Below are 24052 nucleotides of genomic sequence, written 5' to 3'. Positions count from 1 at the left end.
TTCTCTTACCACAACATGCAGCGTTTTTCTAAATCCGTCACCCTGTTCAGAGTCCTTCACAGCCACTTTGACCTCGATGTTGAAATCTCCTTCTCTCATTGGAATAATAACAAAGGGAACTGCTCGTGTACTTGAGGCTCCAACTTTGACCTCCAGTTGATAATTTCCACGCTTAGAAGCTGCACTGCACACATGTTCTGTCTCAAGTAGATGCACGCGCACCTTAAAAACAACAAACAGGTGAAAAGGTACAACGTGATTACTCAGTTCAATTCAGTTCAGATGGTTTTGATTTGGTCAATTTAGGCAGGTGCCAAGTGCAGCATTAGAAAGATGGTTAAACAAGCACAAGATAAAACGTATTTTAGCCATTTATTTAGATTTGGACCCATCTGTACACACATTTTGGGAATAGTTTCCAGGGACATGACGGACAAAGACAGTAAATACTTAGAGTTTTGCTTCTGATTGAGAAGAAATGTATTACATCTGCTTGGATAAAATGACAATCTCCCAGTATTATGCAATGGAGAGAAGGAATTAAAAAAGTTTACATTATGGAAAAAACAACATCAAGACTATAATTTAAGATGGAGACGTTTGAATCTAAGTGGAAAACAAAGATTACAATCATAATGGGTCCTGATAACTCTGTTTACTTGCGGGTATATTTTTACAGTTTATTTTGTACTGTTATTATTATTATTACTGTTACTACTTAGTTTTTTAATTTTATTTTATTTTCCCCATGTCAACATGTAATCCCCTGGCGGATTTACATGTTTATTGACGTTGTTACCAAATGCTAGCTTTTCTTTACGGAGTTAATGTTTGAAATGTGTTTCTGTTTATCTGTAATTACCAAATGAGTCGTGCCAAAGTCTGAATTAAACAACATGTATGTTTATTGTAGTTCAATTATTTAAAACAAAGAACTGCATAAATCTATGTCTGTATAAGCCTAGTTTTTATTGCATGCACATGCAGGCTGGATTGTTGGTTCAGCCTGCTTGATGCTGACATTAGGAAAACTAAGTTGCGTGTTTTGTGAAAGACGGCACGGCAATTATCCCACCTCAAAATTTCAGATTTGGGAATCATGGAGGGGCTTTGCAGGAGCCAACACTGAGTTTAGTTTAGCTAAACAACTTTACAACTGATATACCTCATCACATTACAAACAGGCCTGGTTCATGTTATATAAAATGTAATTTGATCTAAAGCTTCAAATCAATTACATTTATTCCAGTACAACCCCATCTTATAGTCATACACTGTTCAATCCCCATTTAAGTAGATTAGGATTATCAGTGGGTAATCCATGTTGCATTACTTACAGTGGCAGGCTCAGGATTATGGTTGTGCAGAACAGCTTTAATTTCTATCTGCTCTCCTCGAACACTTGTGTAGGGCAGTCTGAGATCAATGAAGATGTCCTTTCGGACAACAATGTCCAAAGGGTCGGCCACACAGAGGCCTTCAAACAACACAAATGACACAGAAAATAAAGGAACAGTGAAACAATGAGGGACTAAAATCTATGGATCAGCTGATGTTGAGTTTGAAACACAACTAAACACTGAAGCCTCGTTTTTAATTGCTGGATTCTCACCACCAGCTTTGGAGAGACCAATTCCTGCGAACCGCCATGTTGTGATCGTATCTTGCAGAGCCATATTCTTTACGAAGGAGGTTGCTTCACTGAAACAAAGAAGCATTTAAGATTAAAGCTAAACTGATAGCGTGATTCTGTTTGTTCATTTGTAAAAGTTTCAGTGAACCCACCAGTTAGGCTTGTCTGCAGGACATGCTGGCAATTTGACATCGGACCACAGCCAGCTTTCAGGGAATTTGGTGCGAGAGACAATATCATTGGTGTCCATGTAGCTGCTGTCGTCACTCTCACCTCGAGTTTGACAAAAATAATCACATTTTATTTCTTTCAAACAACAAAACTGGAAAAACAGCGATGCTGTCGCCTCTCATCTCTTGTTCCAGGCTCTTACTGCGAGCTAGTTTAAGGTTTTCCTCTCTCCTCTCGGCTCGTTTTCTTTCCATCTCCTGGCAGCAGTGCAGGAAAGCCTCGACGCAGGGCTCACCGTCCAAAATGTACTCGCTGCGACGCTCACAGGAATACGAAACTGTGGTCTCCCGCGTGCCGTCCAAACAACAGTCACGCTGCAGGTGGTTGTCATATTGACTCACTGGTTACACAGAAGGTTGTGCGAAAAAAAATTAGCACAAGAAGCTGATTGAAAGCATAAAAACAGTTTGATAAGGATAAGCGTAAAGATAAGCTACAAAAAAAAAAAAAAATCTAACTCACAAAATAAATATGTTGGAAGCATAATTTAAAAACCAAGCGTTTAAAAATAAAATCAGCTTATTTTGTTTATATTTATCTTTTACTGAAGTTTTATTGGTGAGATTCAGTTAAAGTCATGGGTATTTATGGTTAAATGTATTTGCCGTTATTTTTTACCAGAAAGTCTAAAGAGATGTTTGAGGGAGTGCTGGCCAAGAGGCACACAGGTGTACAGTTTACAAGACAGTAATTAAAAGGAACAGACAATAAAGACATCACGAATTGATTTAAGTAAAAACTAAATAAAAACGTACAAAAATAGAACATAAGATTAAGACTTCATGAAGCAGGTTTAAGAAATGCTATTACACTCTTAAAGAGGGAGTGTTGTGCAAAAAGCTGACGGCTCTTACATAATTCGGTGGTGGCGTTCATCAGGGCGGTGTCCCGTTTCCTCCTCCGGAGAGCTGAGCACGTCGGCTCTAAAACATGGACGCACATGTCACGACAAAGTTATTTCAGATTTACTCCAGGTCGAGTTAAGAAGACAAACAGTAGAATAAATTAGATTGTTTTTTTTTAGTTTAGCCTTATGCAAAAAAAAAAAAAAAAGAAAGGCCACCTATTTTGACCAGAACAGGACAACAAGCCACCAGCTCTCTTCTGTCATACAACATTTACAACATTGTATTTTTGTTTTGTTTAGCTACCCTGTCTGGACAGCGTCTCGGATTGTAAGTTGGACTGAAACAACAGCCCGGCATCGTAGAACACACTCATACTGTCCTTTCCTCCGCCGTGTGTGCAGCCGATGTCGTGATTCTCAACTGTGTCCCACACCTGAGGAACCAAAAGAGCTCTTCAAGATAAAATGTAAAAAAAAAAAAAAGCAACTCTAAGATGAGCCTTTGACATGCAAAGACGCTTTGGCTTTAAGTGCAGAACATGATCAGGAAAGAAGATCACCTTTTTCTGTGTCAGACGGTACTTCTTGTTGAGAGCGATGACGCCTTTGTCCACAGCCACCAGCCCCACTGTGGCCTCAGGATCTCCTGTGATTTTCAGGTTAAACTTCTTCCGAGGCTCATAGGAGGCGGAGAGTTTCAGTGGCTCTAGTTTCAACTGTTGAAAATAGATGAGACCGTCCCTTATTTCCATGCATAATACGATCAAAAGCGTAAGAACTGTGAATAATAGTGGAAGGCACGTCGACAAAGAGATGAGGATGATGCTTAGAGAACGCGAGTGCTGGGAGACACAAACATTATCATCAAAAACAAAAAAGCAGATCATTTAAAGCAGAATTTAAACTGTCTGTAGTGATTTGAGTTTTTCTGTGTGGTCGTTTTAGGTTTCTGTGTCTTTCGAGTCTCCGTGTTGTCCTGTCTTCCTCTTGATTGTTCCCAGGTGTGTCGCTGTCCTCTAGTTACCCTCTGTGTATTTGATGTCACCTGTGTTTCTGTGTCTTTGTCGGCTCCTTGTCGTTTCTGTCTAATCTGTCTTGTCAAGCTGTCCAGTCTGTCGTTCGGTTATAGTTGCTACCAGTTGCTAGCAGCTCTGAACGTTTAGTGTCTGCTTATCTATGCTGCCTGGATTTTGGAATTGCATTTCACCATTAAACCATCTTTAATGGTTTAATGGTGATTTTATTCACTTCAACCTGGGTCCTCTGCGTCAGCCTCACCACCTCACACCAGAGTTTCATGACACTGTCTATATACAAGAGCCATTTTACTCCATTCATCCCAATACACACAATATTAAAGTGAAGTTGTATTATAAGTTACCGACACATTATATCACAATTTTGACTTGATTTCTTCATGTTCATATCTTTGAAAGGGGTTTTCCTTTACATGTCAATATGGTTTTGACACAAAAATCCAAATTTGGACCTTTATGTTTTAAATTTTAAATGTTTAAATTGATTATTTACCATGATCAATAATACCAAACAGCTAAACAGAGATTCAGTTAGAAGTTGGATTTAATGTTCAATTTTCCTGTCTCGATATCTTGGTGGATGTAAATCCATAAGATGCCAGAAGGTCTTTAAGAAATGTCTGAACTGAAACTTATAATAAAAAAAAACTATTAGGGCAATCCAAAAATCTAAATTTAGAAGCTGCTTAAATGTAAAAAAAAAAAAAGAATTCTACTGGTCAAACATAAAATGTTAATTAAATAAATAAAAAACAAAATAGAGCGGTGGATTTGTTTCATTTTCACCCTTGAACCCTGCTGCTACATCGCGCCTCACCGAGCCGAGGCAGGAGTCCTTCACGTCCACCCAGACTGAGTCTGACACCACCTCGTTGTCATTTGGATGGTAGAAGGCCAGGATGCGGAATGATGGCAGCATCTCCTTGGTAACAGTGAGGGTCATGGATACCATCACTTGACCTTTCACTCTAAAGCGTCCATGCTTTATTAACTGACTTCTGCTCTGGATCTGAAAACAGGAAGAAAGAAAAAGAGACTGTGCATAAAGCTCTGCTTCAAACTGCTTCAAATGTTTTTAGAAACAAACAAAAAATATTTGCTCTCGCACCAAGTATGTCACGTCATTTTCTGGATTGTCCTGTTTGTTGAGGTTGATGTTCACTTTCAGGTTATCTCCCGGTTTTACTTCTGCTGTTGTCACTCCTGCAGAGACGGTTTCAGTCATTTACCAAAAAGTGTACTTATGCGTAGAAAACGGATGGACATAAATTTAGTATTTACCAATGTGGACATAGTTTTTGCTTGTTGAGCGATAAGGGAGAGCAGTCATGCTTGCCGATGCTTGTCGTTCAGCTGAAATTCGAGGATTTTTGGTCCTTACCTACACAGTTAAGCAAAAATATAAATATTAAATAAAGAAATATGCTTGACAAACAGAGATGCACTCTGCAATTAGTAAATGCAGCTATAGAGCTCTTACAGGTATGACTACCGTAAGTACAATTAAATGTAGCCTAATTTTTTTAGAGGAAGAAAATGTTATTTGATACCTCGTGTTTTTGAATCACACTATTGTCAGAAATGTGAGAAACTTACAAGAGCGTTCATGCAGGCTTCAATGCTTACTTTAAACATGAGAACAGCATGCTGAATAAAAATGTGAGACAACAAATCGCTATCAATTCTCAGGACTTACTGTGATTTTTAGTGGTCCAGCGTTTTCCAACGTATTGATTGAAAGCCTCGCCATGCCGTTGGCGGAAGTAACGCCTTCAACCTCAGCTTCATCTATCGCAACAGGAACTCCTTGTGCTGACGTGCCGTCGGGATTCAGAACCTCAACCTTTCAAGAAACAATCAAAGGTCAATCATATCTGACAGAAATGGACATAGTCATACATTCGCATGGAAAAGAGAAGAAAGAGGATGTTTGAAGAACCTGAAAGTCTGATCTTTGAACCAACAATTTATTAAAAATACTGTACATTCAGTGCAACTTATTGCCAGCATCAGTAAATGAAAACAGACCATGTGGAGGAGGTTGCTGGTTCAGTAAACACGTTTCATTTGATGTAATTATTTTATTTATTCAAGTCGTGCAGTTTTTTAAATATATAATTATCCATAAAATCACACAGAATATAGTATTTTATGTAGGAAGAATATTTCGGTACTTTAAACATTTTTATAACTCACTCTGCTTCACAGAAACTGAGATCTTATCTGAAAGTCAGGACTAAATCATAATCATATTTACAGATATAAACCCCCTGCATGTTATTGTTTACGTAAGGAAATTTCGCGCATGCGGACAACGCTGGAGGGCAAAAAGACTATTCTTTAACATGCCATGCAAAGCCGCGCTGCCACCGTAGAATAACTCCGTTAACTCAATCAAACTTGGACATGTAGATATGAATAATTTCGCGCTGTGCTCCACAGCAAAGAGAAAAACCGTTAAAGTACAAATCAAAACCACGTCTTTCTCTCTGTATCAGCGCAGCTACGCGCAGACTCGTTCCCATAGCAACTGACAACAACAAAACAAAAAAAACCACTCAGATATTTCCCACAGCAGAACATTCAGTCTGTTGCAGCAGTATGGCTTTAAGCTTAATGTTTATTTTGCGATTATTAATAAGTGATTGTTGTGATAAGAGGAGAAAACCATAAATATATCGCTGCACTGGACTCCATGGCTAGCTCCATGGCTAGCTCCATGGCTAGCTCCATGGCTAGCTCCATGGCTAGCTCCATGGCTAGCTCCATGGCTAGCTCCATGGCTAGCTCCATGGCTAGCTCCATGGCTAGCTCGCTGTTACTGTCTCTTACTCTGCAGCTGTGGAGTCACAATGTCTGGAATCATGAGCGCCCCCTGCCATGAGGCAAGAAAAGTCTGCATGTGAATCAAAACAAGACAAAAATAAATCTTACCGCAAAATCAAAAGATAATCCTGGTTTGAAATATTTGGGTGTTTTGGTGAACTGGACGATATACGGTGATATGACAATATAAATATCTCTCAGCTCTGCCTCCACCATCTCACTACCTGTGCAGATAAGAATAAAGTGTCAGGCTTTCAGTTTGTTGTTTCACAAGCTCTGGATGTCACAGTACACCACTTTACAGACAAAATGTTGTGTAGTCATAATAATAATAATAAAAAAGTCCTTTAAGGCTTCCATTGTTGGAAGCAGTGAGTCCAGTTCCTTCAGGGAATAACCCTGGAACCAGTCTCTAACGCTGAAACTATGCACTTCAGGATAATGTCAGCTCTTTTTACACAAAGTGATCAGTCTGAACATTTTCCAACATAGTATTTTATGTAGGAAGAATATTTTGGTACGTTTAACATTTTAAAACTGTTGAATGTAACTGGAAACGATGGTGACATGATATAATCCTCACTGGGTTTTAAAGTCAAATCATATGGCACATCAGTCATAATTTCCTCCAAAAAGGTTGATAAACCAAATAAAGCTGAGGCTTAAAAAATAATAATAATAATAATAAAAAAAATCATATGGAACAATTGCTTTTCAGTATTTGATCAATGGACATTTCTAAATATTTCAAACAAAAAACAAACGACATGACATAAATGAAAAAATGTTAAACTGAATACTGAAGGACAGAGGACACATTTATATACATGTTCTATATAACATACTAATTTACATTCTGTTCAAGATTTTAGCAGTTTAGAAACAATCATGTTGTATTTCCGAGTTTAGTTACTAATTGCATTGTTGCACTTCCAGGACTCCAACGTAACACATTTCATATAAAAGCTTTAACAAAAATCAAGATTACCCATTTCATTAGGATATACACCCTGACAAACTGTAAATAGACTACCACAGTTTTTCCTGGATAAGTGACACTGATCCCCACCAACCCCTGCGTCTCTTACCGTCGCTTGTCAGCACGCTGACCGCCACAAATATGGAGCTCCCCATAAGATCTGTGAAGTTTTCAAAGGCCTGAGTAATGTGTTCTCTCTTCAGGGTCACCACTCCTTCTCCTTTCTCAATCTAATGTCACACAATGCAAGTTATCTGAAGAGTTTGGTGTTGTCACACATTTACATATCATTTACACTCACAGGCGACTCTACCAGGTTCACCTTTTCTACAGGCTTTTAACAAAAATAGTGATGTTCCTAATCACATAGCAGCAGCACACTGTGTTTGGTATCTACGTTGGGATCAATGACTATTCAATCAATATTTGCATAAAAAACATTGTTGGTAGGGGTGGGCATTTATCACATTGTTTATTGTGGTTATTGTTTCTTTCATGATAAGAATTACAGTTATTGTTGTCACAATAAATTCCAATGAATAATGTTTTAAAATCCCCCAAAACTGTCCAATTTGTTTTGATTGTCCAATGTTTGTACAATAATAGTACCAAAAAATATCAACAAATGTGTAAATATGATTAAGTGCATTTACTGTGTGCAGTTTAGTAAAACAAATAACATTTTTCTATGCGAGTGATGTCCTAAAGAGGCGGATTGCAAACGGGAATGATTTTCAGAAGCAGCATTTGTGTTTGTGGGGGGATGATTGCTCTGCTCTGCAGAAATACAGTTACCTAAAAAAAGCAACAATAAATACCTTTTATTGTCACTTTTATCATTATCAGAATTGTACCCCAGAATTGTGAAAACTTAAAACTTTAAATCCATATAGCTCACGCCTAATGGTCAGCATTACTAACAACATTATTCATCTGTCTGAAGATGGCCAAAAGTTAAAATGACAAACACTGCCTCCTAATGAGCTCTTTCAAAACCTACATTTGATATTTAGTTACAGGTTACTATCTGCGGGTTTGATTAGAAAAAGCATTTTCATGATGATTTTCCGTATTATACTTGTACTGGTAGAATCTCACCCTTCTGTCAGGGCTTCAAACCGTTTCTTATTCTTATGTCAATGTTCGAGACAGGCGTGAAGCCAGACTAAACAGAAAAATAACTGAAGGTAAATGTCTACCGGCACTCTCTGAAGTGAGCTGGGGAAACTCTTCTTTTGATTTTGAAGCACAACTCCAAAAGCTCCATATGCGGAACCTTGAACATCTTCACCAAACATGTACCTGAAATCAGCAGGAAGACGCTTTTATTTATTGTTAACACTAGTTTCTACTGCTGTAGAACAAAGTACTTCAGAAAACTTAGATCAATCTGGTAATCAATAATTTTCTCCAACAAAGAAAAACGTAACGTACGTGGCTTTGACGTCTACGTGGAGTTCTTTGCTGTCCGAAAAGAAGAACGAATTTCGGCGTATCAGTTTAACGTCAAAACTGGGCAGCACTGAAAGGTTAAGATGTGAGTGAGCCCTGACATCAGAGCAATCATTACCAGCACATCAGGAAAACTCTGATGCAACTCACCATATTCTTTGATTTCAAACTCTGCAGAGTAGCTCATCTGTGGTATGCTTGGAAACCTTGCCACGATTTTCCAAAGTCCAACACTTGACACAAAGCACACAGGAAGAGCATCAGGATGTCTGGCCTGTTTAAACAATCCTCCATCTTTGACTGTCATATCCATTCAGTAGATGCTAGTTAGTAAGAAAGTTAAGATAGAGTGAATAGGTAGCTATGTTTGTTATATTGCTATCCTGAATTCCTTAGGCTGTGACCGTAATGTACCAGTTTACTGATAGCTCAAGTTAATATGACACAAATCGACAAATTTCTACACCATCCTTTACCGTAGCCAGTAAAACTGTAGCAATAAAATTATGTGTTTAAAAATTACGAGTTAAAACATTAGTATTGTTCATCCTAAATGAATATAAACTTGTTTTCTTTGCATTATTTGAGGTCCGAAAGCGCTGCATCTTTTTTTGTTATTTTCACCATTTCTCATTTTCTGCAAATAAACACTACATTTTTGCTTGGAATTTCAGAGACATGTTGTCAGTAGTTTGTAGAAAAAAAGAACAACGTTTGTTTTACTCAAACACATATCTATAAAGAGTAAAATTAGAGAAACTGATCATTTTAAGTGAACTCTTAATTTTTTTCCAGACCATATTAAAGTGCTATATATTCACCTGACAACTTCAGCAAGTTGAAAATCTCCAGAATGAATTCCTGACCTCAGAGCGACTGGATCCAGTGGTAGAATGACACCTTCAGGGGTCTAAAGGATTGAAATCAAGATGTATTATTATTATTATTATTATTAATAAAACTGGTAACTAAAATGCCTTTAGTAAATCCTTAAATGAAAAATTGCCGTTCTCTGATCCAAATTTTGACTTTAGAGGTCAATGTAATTACACATGTGGCTACCAGTTCCAGTTTTTAGTTGAATATTTACTTTAGTTTGGGAGCTTTTCTGCCGGGCACATCTCTTCTGGGAGGTTCATGATGAATCAAATGTTATTTAAAATTTATTTTTTTGATGATTTGTGCTTGTGCTGTACTTAATCGCTTTATTATTTCTTTCCCATCAAAACATTTTCATAGAACTGACCAGTGGTGTTGTTTTGCTCCCCAATTAATCGAACATCATAAACACTGTGTGCTTTTTTCCAAACACCTAGAAAATTGAAAATCTCCCAAAGGCCTCTGGTTCTATCATAAGCGTCCCTCTTCAGATGTGATGTTAAACTGAAAGGCTATATCTGCATTAATAAATATCAGTCAATTTGTTTAAATACGGCACATAAGCTGCACATATTGACACATATTGTGAGAAATCACTTCTACAAATGTTTGGTGAACATGGAATTACCATCTACGGTTTTTTTTTTTAATAACATACCATACAACAGTGATATTCAATATTAAATAAATTACCACAAACTCAATGGCAACAGAAGCGTCCATCTGGGTCATGTTATTCCTCTCCACAGGCTTCATGTCAGGCGTCATCGCAAATATCCTGTAATGAACTGCAGCAAAGATGATAGCAAGCAGAAATAATACACATCCAATTATCGTTTTGATTTGATATGTTCTAGCTAGGACCTACACTTTGGTAAATACCACAAGACTCAAAAATATTTGCCCCCTTATTTCCCTTTGTGTCTGTTTTTTCTATGGTCTTCTTTGAAAGAACTTTATATACCTTGAAATTCAACTGGATGAGGAAAAAGAGTTGGAAGAGTGATGTGCAAGGTCACACAATCTGCCTCAGAAATCAATCTGAGCTGCTGAAGCGGAATAAATCAAGACAATCTTCATTTGTAATTTGAACTTCCTGACTGATTTGATGACTGTCACTGATGTTAATGTCGCCTCATTTAAACAACCTAACAGGAAAGGTGTGTTTGAGCAGTGTGGAGCTGTCGGACTCACCTTTGCTGTTGGGTGTGTAGAGCGCTTTGTCCGTCTGGATAAAGATGTAGCCGGCATGCAATGACAAAAGGACGACTTTCTCCAGCTTTACATCTGGGAACTGAGCTTGCAGATACACATAGTGCTTTAAGTTTGGACTGCGAATGAAGTCGTCAGCAGGAATCTGTCAAAGATGTGAAGGAATGCGTATTTAAAAGAAATGTTTGTAAAGAGTGAGCAATGTTTCAGTCGGACATTTGAAGATGGCTGAAAATGTTTCATTTGCACATTTTCATGAATTAAATCTGCAAATGTTTGAGGTAAAACCCAGTTTAAACATCACCTCAACTTCCCCAAAGCCTTGAAATCTGTTTGCAGGGTTGAGGTTCACAGAGGCGTGTGCAAGCCTCTTAGATTTGGTTGGCCAGTTCATCACACTGATGCTGACAGAGAAGTTGTTCTCACTGGGGCAATCTTGGCACTCCACAAAGATGTTTTGTGGTCTTCCCAGCCGCAGCAGATTGGGGGCAGACATCACCTTCCTACAGAGCAGAACAGGACAGGAGGAAAAGCTCAACTGAAAGTTTTGTCTGGCCAGACTGGACCCAAATACAGGTCAGTGACATCTTATCGCAGACAAATCATTTACTTTTTCGTTTCACAACATTTGTTTGAGTCTATTAAAGTTTCTGTTTACCCTGCATGTCCAAAAACATTTCCCAGATGTTCAATTTGTGATTTATAGATTTTGTTTTTCTCTCCTTGATTTACGGACACATTAAACCTGTCCAGCAGTCGTGGGACTTTAAAACTAAAAGGTTTTAAATATTTTGTTCTAGTCTTTAGTTTTTGTCCAGTATCAGTCCAGTGTATGAATACTATATTCATTGATCTCTTTTCAGTTGTCTTCTTATACACAATATCAGAGCTTGACTACAAGGTTTCAAATGCTAATTTACTCTTTCAAAATTAAAATTAACATACACATCCAAAACTTTATTTTTTACTAAATTTATTAATGTGATTTAATACATCTTACAAATAATTTCTCGTCAAAACGTTACATTTGGCTACCAGCCTGGGAATGGATGCATTTTTTCTTTTTCTATTAATTCACTTTCTTTGACTTGGGATTATCTACAACAGCAACTGGATGAAAATGACAAGATTCTCTAACACAGGACTGAAGACAGGCAGGCATGCAGTGGATCTTGATGTTCTAGAAAACTAGAGGACAGAGGAAAATCAGACTTACATTGGAGATGCTGCTGTCCTAGAAATCACAGAAATAAAAGCCACTGAGGTAAACAACCACCACGGCTGTGTCCTCTTCATCCTGCACCCCGATCCCATATTCACTGTTGGTGCAGCATTGAACTGCAGGTTTCTGCCATGCAGCTGCTTCCCTCTGTGTGGACTTTCATTTCACCTGTCACATGTCTCAATCATGGACTAATCTTTTTTTTAATTTTATTTTTTTACCTTAAAATACATTATAATCTAAAAAATAACCTGCTAATCCCTTTTCAAACCAGTATATCCCAGGAGTTTACTCTCTTACCTGGATCTGATCAATATATTTTTACTATAAAGTCAGTTTATGTTTAAATTACTGGCCAAATGCTTGTTGCTTTTATGGGCATTGTAATGGAGCTTTCTACTTATGTTGATGTATGAAAAAATATGGGTAGATTAAGGCTATAATATTTTATTAAAATAGCACAAAACTATGAATCTAGCAAGTAAATTTAACTGAGGAAACAACTTCGTACTCCTGTAGATATGTTGAACTTGATATACAAATGCTAATAGATTGTCATTGTTGATTGTGTTGTCACAGCTTTAGAAACAAGATTCATCGTCAGACTCTCTGTAAGGACAAAATGCTCTCAAGCCTCATAAACATACAAAGTTTTAGTAAGAACTTTCCTGCCACAGTTTAAAATCATGACTGTAAACACATTTTATATATATCAGCGATACAGAAATAGGAAGGTTCTGGCTGGAAACTTAGTGTGAGAAAAAAAAGGGATTAATGCCAACTAAATTTTTAAGATATATATAAAAAAAATGCAATTAAGGGCACGGCGGCGGCGCAGAGGTACAGAGGCCTCAGTCCTCTAGTCAGTCACAGGTTCGAGTCCCAGTCCGTTGACATTCTCCCTCCATGTCTTCTCCCTCTCTCATTACCAACTTTCATGTAAATTTTTTGTCTCAAAATTCCTTAAAAACAATAATAATATATATTTGACATTTCTGACATTACATCTGGTCATATTTCTATCACTTTCCACCCTAATTTTTCACATGATTGTGATTCAGACTCATGTGCTGATTTACTTTTAGAAAAGATTCTTTACTCAGTCAACTCCTGGCAAAGAACCTCATTAACAACAAGCCTACTTTAAAGGCACGAATAAAAAAAGCAAAACATTCAAAGGTCCAATGTCCACATGGCAGCTACTTAAAGAGTAACTATACCACACATCCACTTTTTTCACAGATGATAAGCTGTATAAATCAATCATGTTTTTTGTTGTTGTTTTTTTCCCAATTTGAAATCTGGGCCCGGGGAGGAATCGGTCTCGTCTCTGCTCTGGCTGCAGGCAGTTTGCAGCAGGATGATCACGTGAGTCTAAGTGATTAGGAAGTAGGATGGGCTCACAGTAGCTGACCGCTCAATACGAAAAGTTACTTCAGAGCTATTGATGCTCCAATAACAGAAAAAACATTGCTAAATTTGTGGCATCTCACAGTATTTATGCCTTTTGTGTCATATTTGGTGATACTTTTAATTTGGATAATCTTAAAAATAGTTAAATTATGAAATAAGAATAATCTTTTAATTATATATAAACCTGTCAGGCTTTTTAATCTCTGATGTGTTCTGAAAAGAAAAAATCTGAGTATCAGAGAGCCGAATAGATCTACTCAGAGTATACGCGTTTTACTCAGTTTGTTAATTCTGCTGTCTGAAACAAGGCCCTGGTGACAAACTGCCACACACATCCACCCACTCAACACAAACAGACTTACCTCTCCACACTCACACACCCACCTGTGCACCCGTTGTACAAATATTTGAAGGTCGTACAACTGAATTTTCTACGGGTTTTACTGTAACATATGACTCCACGGTGAACACCAAAGATGTCATAAGGAAGATAAGAATACAACAAAGATTGAGGCCTTGTCACTGTGTGGCTAATTTGTTGTGTTGTGTGTCCATTCACAAACACGCCCACAGCAGCTGGTTCACACTTTTCAATCACCTTGACAGACGCGGATCTTTTAGTTGGTCATTTATTCCAGCTTTCTTTGTCAAGCAATGTGCATCGGAAAGTTCAACGACATTCCAAATCATTCTTTTTCTTTCAAAACATGTGTACAAATGGGTGATGTAAGCCATTTCAATTTCAGATAAAAGCATGTTTCAAAATGCAGCTTTTTAAAAAAAAAATAATTTACTGATGTAATCATTTATTTATTCAGAAACATTTACTAAGGCGCATTCTGCCTATCAATGGTCAATGTAGTCAGAAATGTCTGTTTGAAGATACAGTAAATCACATTTTTAAGGCACACTCAGCCACTAATTTGATTTACAGCAGTTAATTGTCAAATATATTCAATATATTTAATTTAACACCAGAGAAATTATCCTTTGCAAAGTTATATGACAAATATCTTAAAATACATTTTCATGTTTGGCACAGGAAAGGGCAGCAGAGTGACATGGGAATCATGTTTGACACAAAACCAGAAATTAAGAAGCCTCCTCCTCATGGCATTTTATATGAAATGCAGTAGCTGAAATCAACTTTCTTATAAAGCAAAATATCATGAAATTGTATTGTAGTCATATCCTCACTCACTTTTAAAAAAAAAAAATCACAGCAGTATGAAATGATAATTTTTTAAAACTGTATCATTTCATCCTACATCTAGATGTTTGAAGTTGCTGAACCAGTGTGTTTAAACCCGAGCAGGTAGACTGGTGTTTCCCCATCTGGCACTCTTCTGCACTGGGCCAGTACTCAATCCAGGTGTTCTCACCAAGCACATACTGAAACCTGAGCAGAGCAAAGCCAAAATTACACTGCCATTATTAGAAGAAAGGTTTATTAAAGTAACTCAGCAAATGTAGTGAGACAGATTTTTAAATGATATTGATTGGTGCAAAAACAGAATTTCAGGATGAATAGATTTAAACACAACGCTGACGTTTACTGAGTAAATGGACTGGAAGTGAAGTAAATCAGAAATTTATGTGTAAATTTGCATGGCCCAGGTTCACAGAGATATGCAAGAGAACAAACTCACTGCTGGTTTTGGTCATCGATGTGAATGTCTCTGGATGAGCCCATGATCAGGTAGGTTTGGCCTACAATCAGATCAAGAGCATCTCTGCAGTGATGATAGCTGAGGAACTTACGAAGGTTACCTTCTGACTTCTTATCTGTTCCTGCAGGAAAAAAAAAATATTGTCCAAGATGACGATGGATGTTAAAAGGATAATGATAAAATGAAGAACTTGTTAAAATACAAGATTATTCTCACTCCGATGATTGATTCTCAAAATCTGCATTCTCTTATTTTCTCTTACACTGACACCTGATCATCTCACTTCTTCTTCTTCTTGAAATTTATTGGTGGTTGGCAAAAAACGTTAGGTGGGCATTACCGCCACCAACTGGTAAGGAGTGTGGACCACATGACAAACAAACAAAAAAAAAAACTATATGCTATTATACAACTTACTCTGTTTCAAAAAATCAAATGTAGCCTGATATCCTCTGCTTCCCGAGTCCTTTTGCAGTAAACCAACAATATCAAATTTCATTTTCATATTACTAAGGTTCCTAATTAACTTGTTTCTCTGAATCAGATAACTCCTACAACTCAAAATAACTGTCTCATCTTCCCCGCAGTCACATTTCCCTGTCTGATGTTTCCCTATCAAAAATAGTGATCTATTTAGTCCAGTGTGTCCGATTCTAAGTCGTGAAATAATTATTTCTTCTCTCCTGTTTCTTTCGGTTCTTCTCATTTGTCCAATTCTCTTTTGGATTTTATAAAACCACCTTCCTTTCTTTTCTTCTACGCATAACTTTTGCCACCTCTCTTTTGTTTTTTGTTTAATTATACCCTTTTTTTCTGTTGTACTAAAACTAACATTAATATCTATCCTTACCTGATTGGCACTCTCCTTAGCCATCCTGTCTGCCATTTCCCTTAATCCCGTGATGTGCTGGAATCATCATCTCCCTGATCTCCAGCTGCTGCCATATTTGTGAAACCCTCAGCTGTAACACCTTCAGGCTTGCTGTAGCTACTTGAGCGAATTGCCCTGTTACTAACCTGTCTGTCTCCTCCCTTCTGTCCAGTTGCCCTTCCTGTCCCCGATCCTGACCTACTCCACTGGATTTGGACCTCCTGGCTTTTGACCCTCCATCTGTCTGACCCTGAGATCTGGAACCGCCTGACCTGGATTTGGATTCCCTGGCTCTGACCCTGGCCTGTCTGACTGTGAAAATGCTGACCCCTTAATAAACACCTGTTCTGTATTCACAGGTCAGTCCCTGCGTCCATCAGTGCCTGGATTGTGTCAACAAGTCCAAGATTTTATTTTTTTAAAAAATCGATCGCCATTAATTTTGTTGTCAAAATGGCCTCCAAACTGTTCTTTTTAAATCTTTTAATATTACAGTCCAAAATCCATGGATCTTGTACTTTATTCTGAGTGTTTAGAAACTTTCACCATCTCTGGTTTGTAAGAATTTACAATTTGTAAAGATTTCAAATTGATTTCTGTACATATGCAAAAGTTTAGATGATTTTCTGTTTTTTTTTTGCAGCTATTTTTTGAGTTAAGATGAAAATGCATTTGGCTTACTGAATGTTATGTTTCCTAGAGTTGCCAAGAAAAAGGGGTCCTTGTTGTTCCAAATGTAAACCGCAGGAAAACACTGAATAGTCATGGACTACTTATTCAAAAAGACACTTTAATCAACAAAGAAAGGAAAGTATAAATTACAAGTGTTATTGCTGTGCTTATGAAAGGACTTTGAGTGGCCAACAATGTGAAGAAGAAACTACGTACAATACACGTTTAATGACATTCTAAATATAATAAAAATGGCCACACAAAGATCAGCTTCATTCACCTACCTTGCTTGATTACTTCCACTATTCGTACAGTAAAAATGTCAGTGGACCAAGAATCAGCAAAGCCTTCCACTCTTGCTTTATACACTGGGGAAAAATTGGGAAAACTGTTAACTTATCTTGTTTTCTCGCTCTCTCTTATCTCACTCAAACATTCACCCCCTCTTACCAAAGTCTATTTTGTGGGTTGATGAAACTTCACAAGCCTTTTCAGTACGCTCATGATTGTTGATTTTCTCCTTTCTCTGCATGCTGCAGTTCTCTGTGTAGGAAGAGAACCTAAAATGATCACACATCTTGAATAATAAAAACCCTTCAGTATTGCATAGGTATTTGAGTATCTGTTATTCTTGATGCTTTCTCTTCATTACGCACTGTATATTTGACACTTTTGAAAAAGCTTTAGCTAGTCTGAAATGATTAAGATCTTCCTATTTAAAAGCCAGAGGGCTTTCGTGGTTTAAACTAATAGTTCTTTAAAGTGTGTGGCGCAGAAACCTTCCTTGTTTAGCTTTACATTTTGCAAGTAACCAGATACAGTATATATTTACACTGTTTGAAGAGACAGATGCCAAGTTCAAGGCATCAGATAAGGCTATGATACGAAGTCAAGCTTCATTTAAGTTGTATTAGTTATATAAAACATTTTCACAACACTTGAAGGTAACAGTGATCCTGGTTTTGTCGTTGCCAGCCACATATACAATATATACTGTATATATATATCTCAACTCTTTAAATATAATGCATAAAAAAACATATACTTCTATTTTGGGCTAGGAAACTCTATGTTTTATTTTTTTATTTTTAAGAAGGTGTTGTTTTTTACGGTTTAAAACAAACTCATAAACAATTACCTGCCATGGAAGAAAAGGACAAAAATAAGCATCTTCCTTGATTTTTGACACAATGGAAAATATAGTGAATAAAAAGTAGAAAATGGTTATTTTTTTAAGGAAGTGCAGTTCCTAATATACTGCACCTTTACTTCGAAGAAAGACAATCAGAAAAAACTAAAAGGATTGCTTTTTCTTTTACACACAAGAGAGACAGTGTAGGAAATTAAAAACTATGTATTTCATCAATATTGATTTTCTTGTTTTTTCCATTTATAAAGTGCAATCTTGTTGAAATTTAGCCCCCATAAAAGATATTTAAAGAGAAGTTTATCATCAACCCTAACACCCTTCAATTAAATGGAGAATTATATTTAGATTTCTGTGTTTGTGATTTCTGTCTGTCTGTCTGTGTTAATGTTGCTTTTCTGTCTCAAAGTAAAGAAACACAGAAGAATCTTTCAACATGTAGCTTGGTTACCTTCAGCGCAGGTACACACATGACCCTGACAAAGCCTCAGCAGCTCTCCACTTTCTCTCCCAGGACGGTAGAATTTTTTACAAGGTTTCCCTAAAAAAACAATTATAAAAAAATATCAAACACACACACATTGAGTTGTCAGCATGTTGAGACAGTAATTAGACTGTCCTGTAGTCTAATGATTATTAGACTATAGTCATTAGACTTCAATCTAATAGTCTAACTCAGTGGTTCCCAAAGATTTTCTGGCTCCCCTATGGTTTACAATAAAATCCCCCCCAAAAAAGAAAAAAAAAAAATCAACTGGGCACACACATCGTTCAACCAGACATAACTATATACACATATTTTGTTTTTAAACTCCGCTGAAGTTTATTTCACACTTCAGGTTGCAACAAAACAAACTACAACCCATCTTTACAGTGAAACACCTTTGTGTAACTGGCTTTTTATTTTTCATTCATCCACACCTCTTCCCGCGCCTCCCCTGCAATGGCACTGCGCCCCCCCCTAGGGGGCGCGACCCACACTTTGGGAACCACTGGATTAATGACTATTAGACTATAGGACAGTCCTTGCAAGAGAGTCTTGCAAGGAATCTCTTCAGATTCTTTGCAAGACTGACTGTTAATTGAGATCCTTCCTGTCCACAACAACTCTTTGAGAACATTTGGATGGGATGAGTTACATTTAATTTTAATTTGGGATAACAAAAATATTTCTGAGTTGAATATTCCTCTGGTTCTGTGAGCAAATTAATATCTTTGGAGAGGCCATGTTGAAGTTAAAGTCTACCTGTATGACCGAGATTTATTTTTCTATCAAAAATACCCATATTTCTTAAATTTACGTTTCAGGTTTTAAAGAAAAAAGAAAACATGTTGCACAGTAATGAATAATTTTTTGTCTGAATGACAGAAGCTTCACAGTGAACATGTCTTACCTTCCGTTAAAACTAAAGAACAAATTGTTATACAAAGATCACTTCCATAGTGGGTGCAAGAGAAAAAAAATGAAATAAATAAATAGAGATTATATAATAAAAAGTTAACATAACAGATGCAGATTTTCAATCCTGGCTCTATTGATGGGTTAGCAATGGCAAAGAGAAACTTAGCTAATTCATTATGATACTGAAACACCATTGAACTGCTGTTAAAAAAAGGCACACAGACATGAGTGCCTACATATGTTTTTATGTCTCGGGGACTCACTGTCATAGTATTCATAGAGCGACACAGCGGCTGGCTGCAACACACCCACTTTGATCTCCTGATGGATCCTGAAAGAGATCATCTCCGGCTGTTTGTTAGAAACCTGTGGAGGATTAGCCAACAAAGGTAAAGCTGTAGAGTTAGATTCATGGTAAGTGCAAGAGGAATTAATAAAATCATGTAGAATTTGCCCTTTTGTCCAACAAGAATCCCATTTTGGGGAATTAAAGTTTTGCTGAAGATTTTTCCTTAATGTGAATGACTAAGTCTCTTTCAGAACTACTTTCAACAGACTCCGCTGCAAACATCTTAAACTCTGTGCAGGCATCTTTATTAAAAGCTCTGTAAACTTGATAACAATGTTAGCAAAAACCTTTGAGCTACATTTGCCAAACTGGAAAGCGTAGGTAATAATAGTTAAATGACAAATGAAACATTTGTCATAAGGCAGACAGCTTCACATTTTTGGTTGCATGCTAAAACTTTCCATGTCACAAAACAATAAGGATTGGAGATACAGTACTGCACATTTGAATTGAATAATAATAATATCACTTTTATGCAATGCTGTGATATGTAGATGTTTTATCCAGTTAGATTCACCCATCCCAGTTCCCTTTAGTGGCTATTAGTCTGTATAATTCATATATGTTTTTTGACCACTTGCTGGTACTCATAGATTAAGTATAAAGCATTGTCAACTATCATCCCCTAATGGTCAGACAGAAATTACAGAAGAAAAAAATCCACAAAAGTGACTCTTTCTGTCCTGATGCAGTGCAATTCTGTTAATTATGCTCCCTTCTTTCCCAGCAACACATGCACAATGCAAAACAAGGGTGAATCGTAGCTGAAACAAATATGTCAGATGTGACAAGACTTGATGCCTTCTGAAAATGTTATTCTCTTCCTCAAGTTTATGCCCAGATAAAATGTGTTTTCTTTGGCATGTCAAGATTCAGGGAACCATAAGAAAGTGTGTGACAGCACCTTGAGTCTTAGCATGGATATTTTTATTCAAGTGAACCCAAATCAGAAATCAAATCAGAAATATTTTCACAGATCTCAGGAAGGTCAACACTCTTTACATGATTACACACAAAAAATCCAGCCAAAAACTTGTTAAAGTTTAACTGGATCCAGCATGAGTTTCTAACAGCAAAGTCACTTCATGATTTGGTATGTGGTAAGTTAGGTGAGATTATAGACAACTAATTAGTGTTCTAGTTTGAGCTTCAACATTTAGTTTATCCACTCTCTTGCACAAAGTAAAAGACAAAAGTTCAACTTACCCTATCCAGGTAGATGATGAGTGAGCCTTTATCTGACAGAAGTTTGTCAAACTCATACTTCGAAAAAAGGCGTGAGGGTCCTTTTGACATCTACACACAAAGAGTCACCAAAGATTACACCACGAAAAGAAAAATGAACTGTAAAATGCTATTCCTATGTTTGTATGCCATAAAGCTCATACTTTGTCCAGGTCTTCTTTATCAAAACTGAACCCAGTTGGCAAACCGATATCCAAAATGGACATTGTTGCACTGCGTTCTCTGCTCTTAAAACTGCATAAATGAAAAAAAAAAAAAAAGATACCACTTTAAACTTTTTTTCTGAAAATTTGAAGGGAGGAAATAATGAAAATCTTCATACTATTTTAAACTCCAGGGTCTAATAACATCTAGGTCTCTGGATATCATCCTGAAATGAACATGATTCTAGAAATTACTCTTGTAAAATATCCATCCAGAGACATTGAAACAAAGTGCTTTTAGGGAAAACAGACAACGAATAAACGCAACTTCAGCGTTTATGACATAATCATGATTTTAACCCTGGTTAGCAGCGGTTTCAGGTTCTACTCACAAATATGTTAGCGTCAGCTTGTATGTGCTCTGCTCATCATTGTTCGATTCTGAAAGAGTAAATATGGAGTAAATATTTGTTTGCTCTCAAAACAAGATAAACTACTCAACAAAACGCCTCTCACCCCAAAACCAGAAAATCAAACGTAAATAATTTACCTGCTGCAAGCTCCACAGTCAGGTTGAACTTTGTGCAGTCATTTGCCTCTTCTTTAGGGATTGCGTAATAGAATGATACCATCTATAGGACAAATTATTTTAAAAATAAGTTTAGGTAAATGATAAGTAAACATTCGATAAATATTGTCATGAGGTAATGTCTGTTTTCTTGACATATTGTTACATTGTTACATACTGTAGATATGTAATGTATCATAAGCTTCACAAATCAAAAAGCTCTTTAAAAGCAGAACAATATAAATGTTTTATTATTCGAATGAGTCCAAGTTGGTGAATTCCTCCATGGTTTTGATTCAGCAACAACAATATCCCGTTTGGTGCTATGTTTTATCTCGGGCACTGTAAAACTGGTCGACTGATGCGTGGGTGCCTGTGTTTAGAAAAGCTATTGAATAAGATGTGATGGCATTTAAGATAAGATAGATAAGATAAGATTTATTTGTCATTGTCATCAACAGATTACAATGAGATTGAGATTTGCTCGACTCAAGTTAAGATGCAGGTTATGTGTATATACATAATATACAAAGATAAAGAAATGAATAGTACAAAATGAGAAATAAATAGACATCAGAGGATGGTTGCAGCGCCTGGAGGTGTCGCAACAGAATTTAAATTTTTAACAAAGTGGTGTCAAGAGCAGAAGTTCTTATGCCTTTGAATTTAGTGCCATGATTGCCATAGGGTAAAAACTGTTTTTTAGGCAATTTGTCCTGGTTTTTATTGCTCTGTATCTCTTGCCTGAAGGCAGCAGCTGGAAGAGACCATGGCCAGGGTGTGAAGAGTCATTTAAAATGTCCAAAACTTTCTTGTGGAGCCTGGAAGTGTAAATCTGTTCCATAGTGGGGAGGGGCAGCCTATGGTTTTCTCTGCTGCCCTAACAGCCCTCAAAGCCTTCAAGCAAAAATTGTTTACATATTCCCTTAGATGTGAATACAGTTGTATCTCAATAGAAATGTTAAAAATATAGTATCACCGAAGATGTTATTTTTCACTACTTTAATCCAAATAATTAAACTCTATATAACATAACTCGGGACACTCACTGATAACTTTCTGAGTTACAACGTTCTCATGCAGAGTTAGACTTCTTTTTGTCTTCAAAACTGCCCCAGTTCCTCCTGACATAAATTCAACAAAGTTTCAGAAGTATCACTCAGGTATTTTGGTTTGCGTTGAAACTAATCATGCATTTGCTGCTGATTTCCATCCCACATCCCTTAATGTGCTCTGTTGAATTCAGAACTGGAGAGGCTGCTGAAAAAGAGTGAAACCATTTTCTTGTTCAAGAAAGCACAGCCATCAGGAGATATGTATTCTGTGACCAAAAAGGATTGTGCATGGTCAGCAAGAGCTATTATTTGATTAAGGGGCAAAAAGTCTGCAAAGAAAATATCCCAGACACCATTAGAAGGTCAGATCTGTTTTCCTCTTAAAACACCCTCTCATGCTGTCTACGCATTCAGCAAAACATTTGAATAATTAAAAATAAAACTGGACCAACTTCACGTTTACCTTCAAAGTAGCTTCCCCTGTTCCGGTGGCTGTAATGTTTACATCCTTGTTAACGCCTGTAAACTGTAAAATGGGTAAATAATAGTTAACATTAAGTACATCCAATTACAATGCTGGTAAGCATTAACACATTTAGAAAGCAACGGCTTTAGACTGAAATACATGTCATAATTGAAGATTTGGTTTTAGCTGCTGAAGCACAATTAATTGAGTGACTGTTTACTGCTGCACTTCTTGCTTATTCCATGTAACAAGCAAATTAATTGAGTCAAGGTGCCATTTTCAGGTGATACATAAACCGTTCATTTACTAAACACCAAGAAATCCAAACACTGTTAGATATTTTAAAAATCATAGAAGGGACATAATCTCATAGAAAAGGAGCAAATCAGTTGTGCATAAACATATGTTTGTAAAACAAAATGAACTGAAACAATGTTGTCAAAAGGAATGGGCCAAGATTTCTCCCCAGCTCTGTGATACACAAACATAAACTTGAAAATATGAATATATTCCTACCTTGTCGGATTTTGTTGAATAGTGACTTTCCTTGAGGAAATGATACTTAAGAAGATTTGACCTGCCTGGTAAGGAAATGTCCACATTCAGATCATATTTAGATTCTTCAGCGTTTGCCCAGTACTCTGCTACAGCCTGGTATACCATAATGGTAGCCTGCAGACAGTGACATGGAGAACCAGGACCATGTTACCAACAGATGACCACCATGCTAACA

The 24052-nt window shown here is 37.0% G+C and overlaps 2 protein-coding genes and 1 long non-coding RNA gene across 6 annotated transcripts in view; 1 reads left to right on the top strand and 2 right to left on the bottom strand.

The window, feature by feature from the left end:
- LOC102234887 (complement C3-like) overlaps window positions 1-12878 on the bottom strand; it is a 26690-nt gene extending 13812 nt beyond the window's left edge. Inside the window, exons 1-22 of one of the 3 annotated variants that reach the window (XM_023334670.1) lie at window positions 12313-12878; window positions 11401-11599; window positions 11079-11241; window positions 10578-10672; window positions 9827-9915; window positions 9156-9238; window positions 8988-9075; window positions 8753-8855; window positions 7663-7783; window positions 6683-6798; window positions 5445-5591; window positions 5030-5129; window positions 4857-4951; window positions 4566-4757; window positions 3272-3427; window positions 3016-3145; window positions 2719-2787; window positions 2007-2204; window positions 1786-1906; window positions 1613-1701; window positions 1338-1477; window positions 10-222 (exon numbers count right to left, since the gene is read on the bottom strand). In XM_023334670.1, coding sequence (XP_023190438.1) covers window positions 10-222; window positions 1338-1477; window positions 1613-1701; window positions 1786-1906; window positions 2007-2204; window positions 2719-2787; window positions 3016-3145; window positions 3272-3427; window positions 4566-4757; window positions 4857-4951; window positions 5030-5129; window positions 5445-5591; window positions 6683-6798; window positions 7663-7783; window positions 8753-8855; window positions 8988-9075; window positions 9156-9238; window positions 9827-9915; window positions 10578-10672; window positions 11079-11241; window positions 11401-11599; window positions 12313-12410 — 2805 coding nt within the window. In that variant the 5' untranslated portion in view covers window positions 12411-12878. Of the gene's footprint in view, window positions 1-9; window positions 223-1337; window positions 1478-1612; window positions 1702-1785; window positions 1907-2006; window positions 2205-2718; window positions 2788-3015; window positions 3146-3271; window positions 3428-4565; window positions 4758-4856; window positions 4952-5029; window positions 5130-5444; window positions 5592-6682; window positions 6799-7662; window positions 7784-8752; window positions 8856-8987; window positions 9076-9155; window positions 9239-9826; window positions 9916-10577; window positions 10673-11078; window positions 11242-11400; window positions 11600-12312 lie in introns of those variants that run through there. The other 2 variants (XM_023334671.1, XM_023334672.1) reach the window with 2 other exon arrangements.
- On the top strand, window positions 11584-17221 carry LOC111608732. Its single transcript, XR_002752825.1, has 3 exons — window positions 11584-11672; window positions 12239-12360; window positions 16445-17221. It is a non-coding gene; the product is annotated as an uncharacterized LOC111608732 (long non-coding RNA).
- The window catches only part of LOC102235154 (complement C3-like), a 25896-nt gene continuing 16188 nt past the window's right edge, over window positions 14345-24052 (bottom strand). For both annotated transcript variants that reach the window (XM_023334673.1, XM_023334675.1), the window contains exons 32-43: window positions 23836-23991; window positions 23317-23379; window positions 21781-21862; window positions 21623-21671; window positions 21231-21321; window positions 21049-21138; window positions 19757-19859; window positions 18543-18632; window positions 17395-17487; window positions 17229-17312; window positions 15381-15522; window positions 14345-15130 (exon numbers count right to left, since the gene is read on the bottom strand). In XM_023334673.1, the coding sequence (XP_023190441.1) occupies window positions 14986-15130; window positions 15381-15522; window positions 17229-17312; window positions 17395-17487; window positions 18543-18632; window positions 19757-19859; window positions 21049-21138; window positions 21231-21321; window positions 21623-21671; window positions 21781-21862; window positions 23317-23379; window positions 23836-23991 (1188 nt within the window). In that variant the 3' untranslated portion in view covers window positions 14345-14985. The remainder of the gene's footprint in view (window positions 15131-15380; window positions 15523-17228; window positions 17313-17394; window positions 17488-18542; window positions 18633-19756; window positions 19860-21048; window positions 21139-21230; window positions 21322-21622; window positions 21672-21780; window positions 21863-23316; window positions 23380-23835; window positions 23992-24052) is intronic.

Source organism: Xiphophorus maculatus, chromosome 5, assembly GCF_002775205.1.
Source record: "Xiphophorus maculatus strain JP 163 A chromosome 5, X_maculatus-5.0-male, whole genome shotgun sequence".
Taxonomy (NCBI): domain Eukaryota; kingdom Metazoa; phylum Chordata; class Actinopteri; order Cyprinodontiformes; family Poeciliidae; genus Xiphophorus; species Xiphophorus maculatus.
This window is presented reverse-complemented; position numbering and strand designations above follow the sequence as displayed.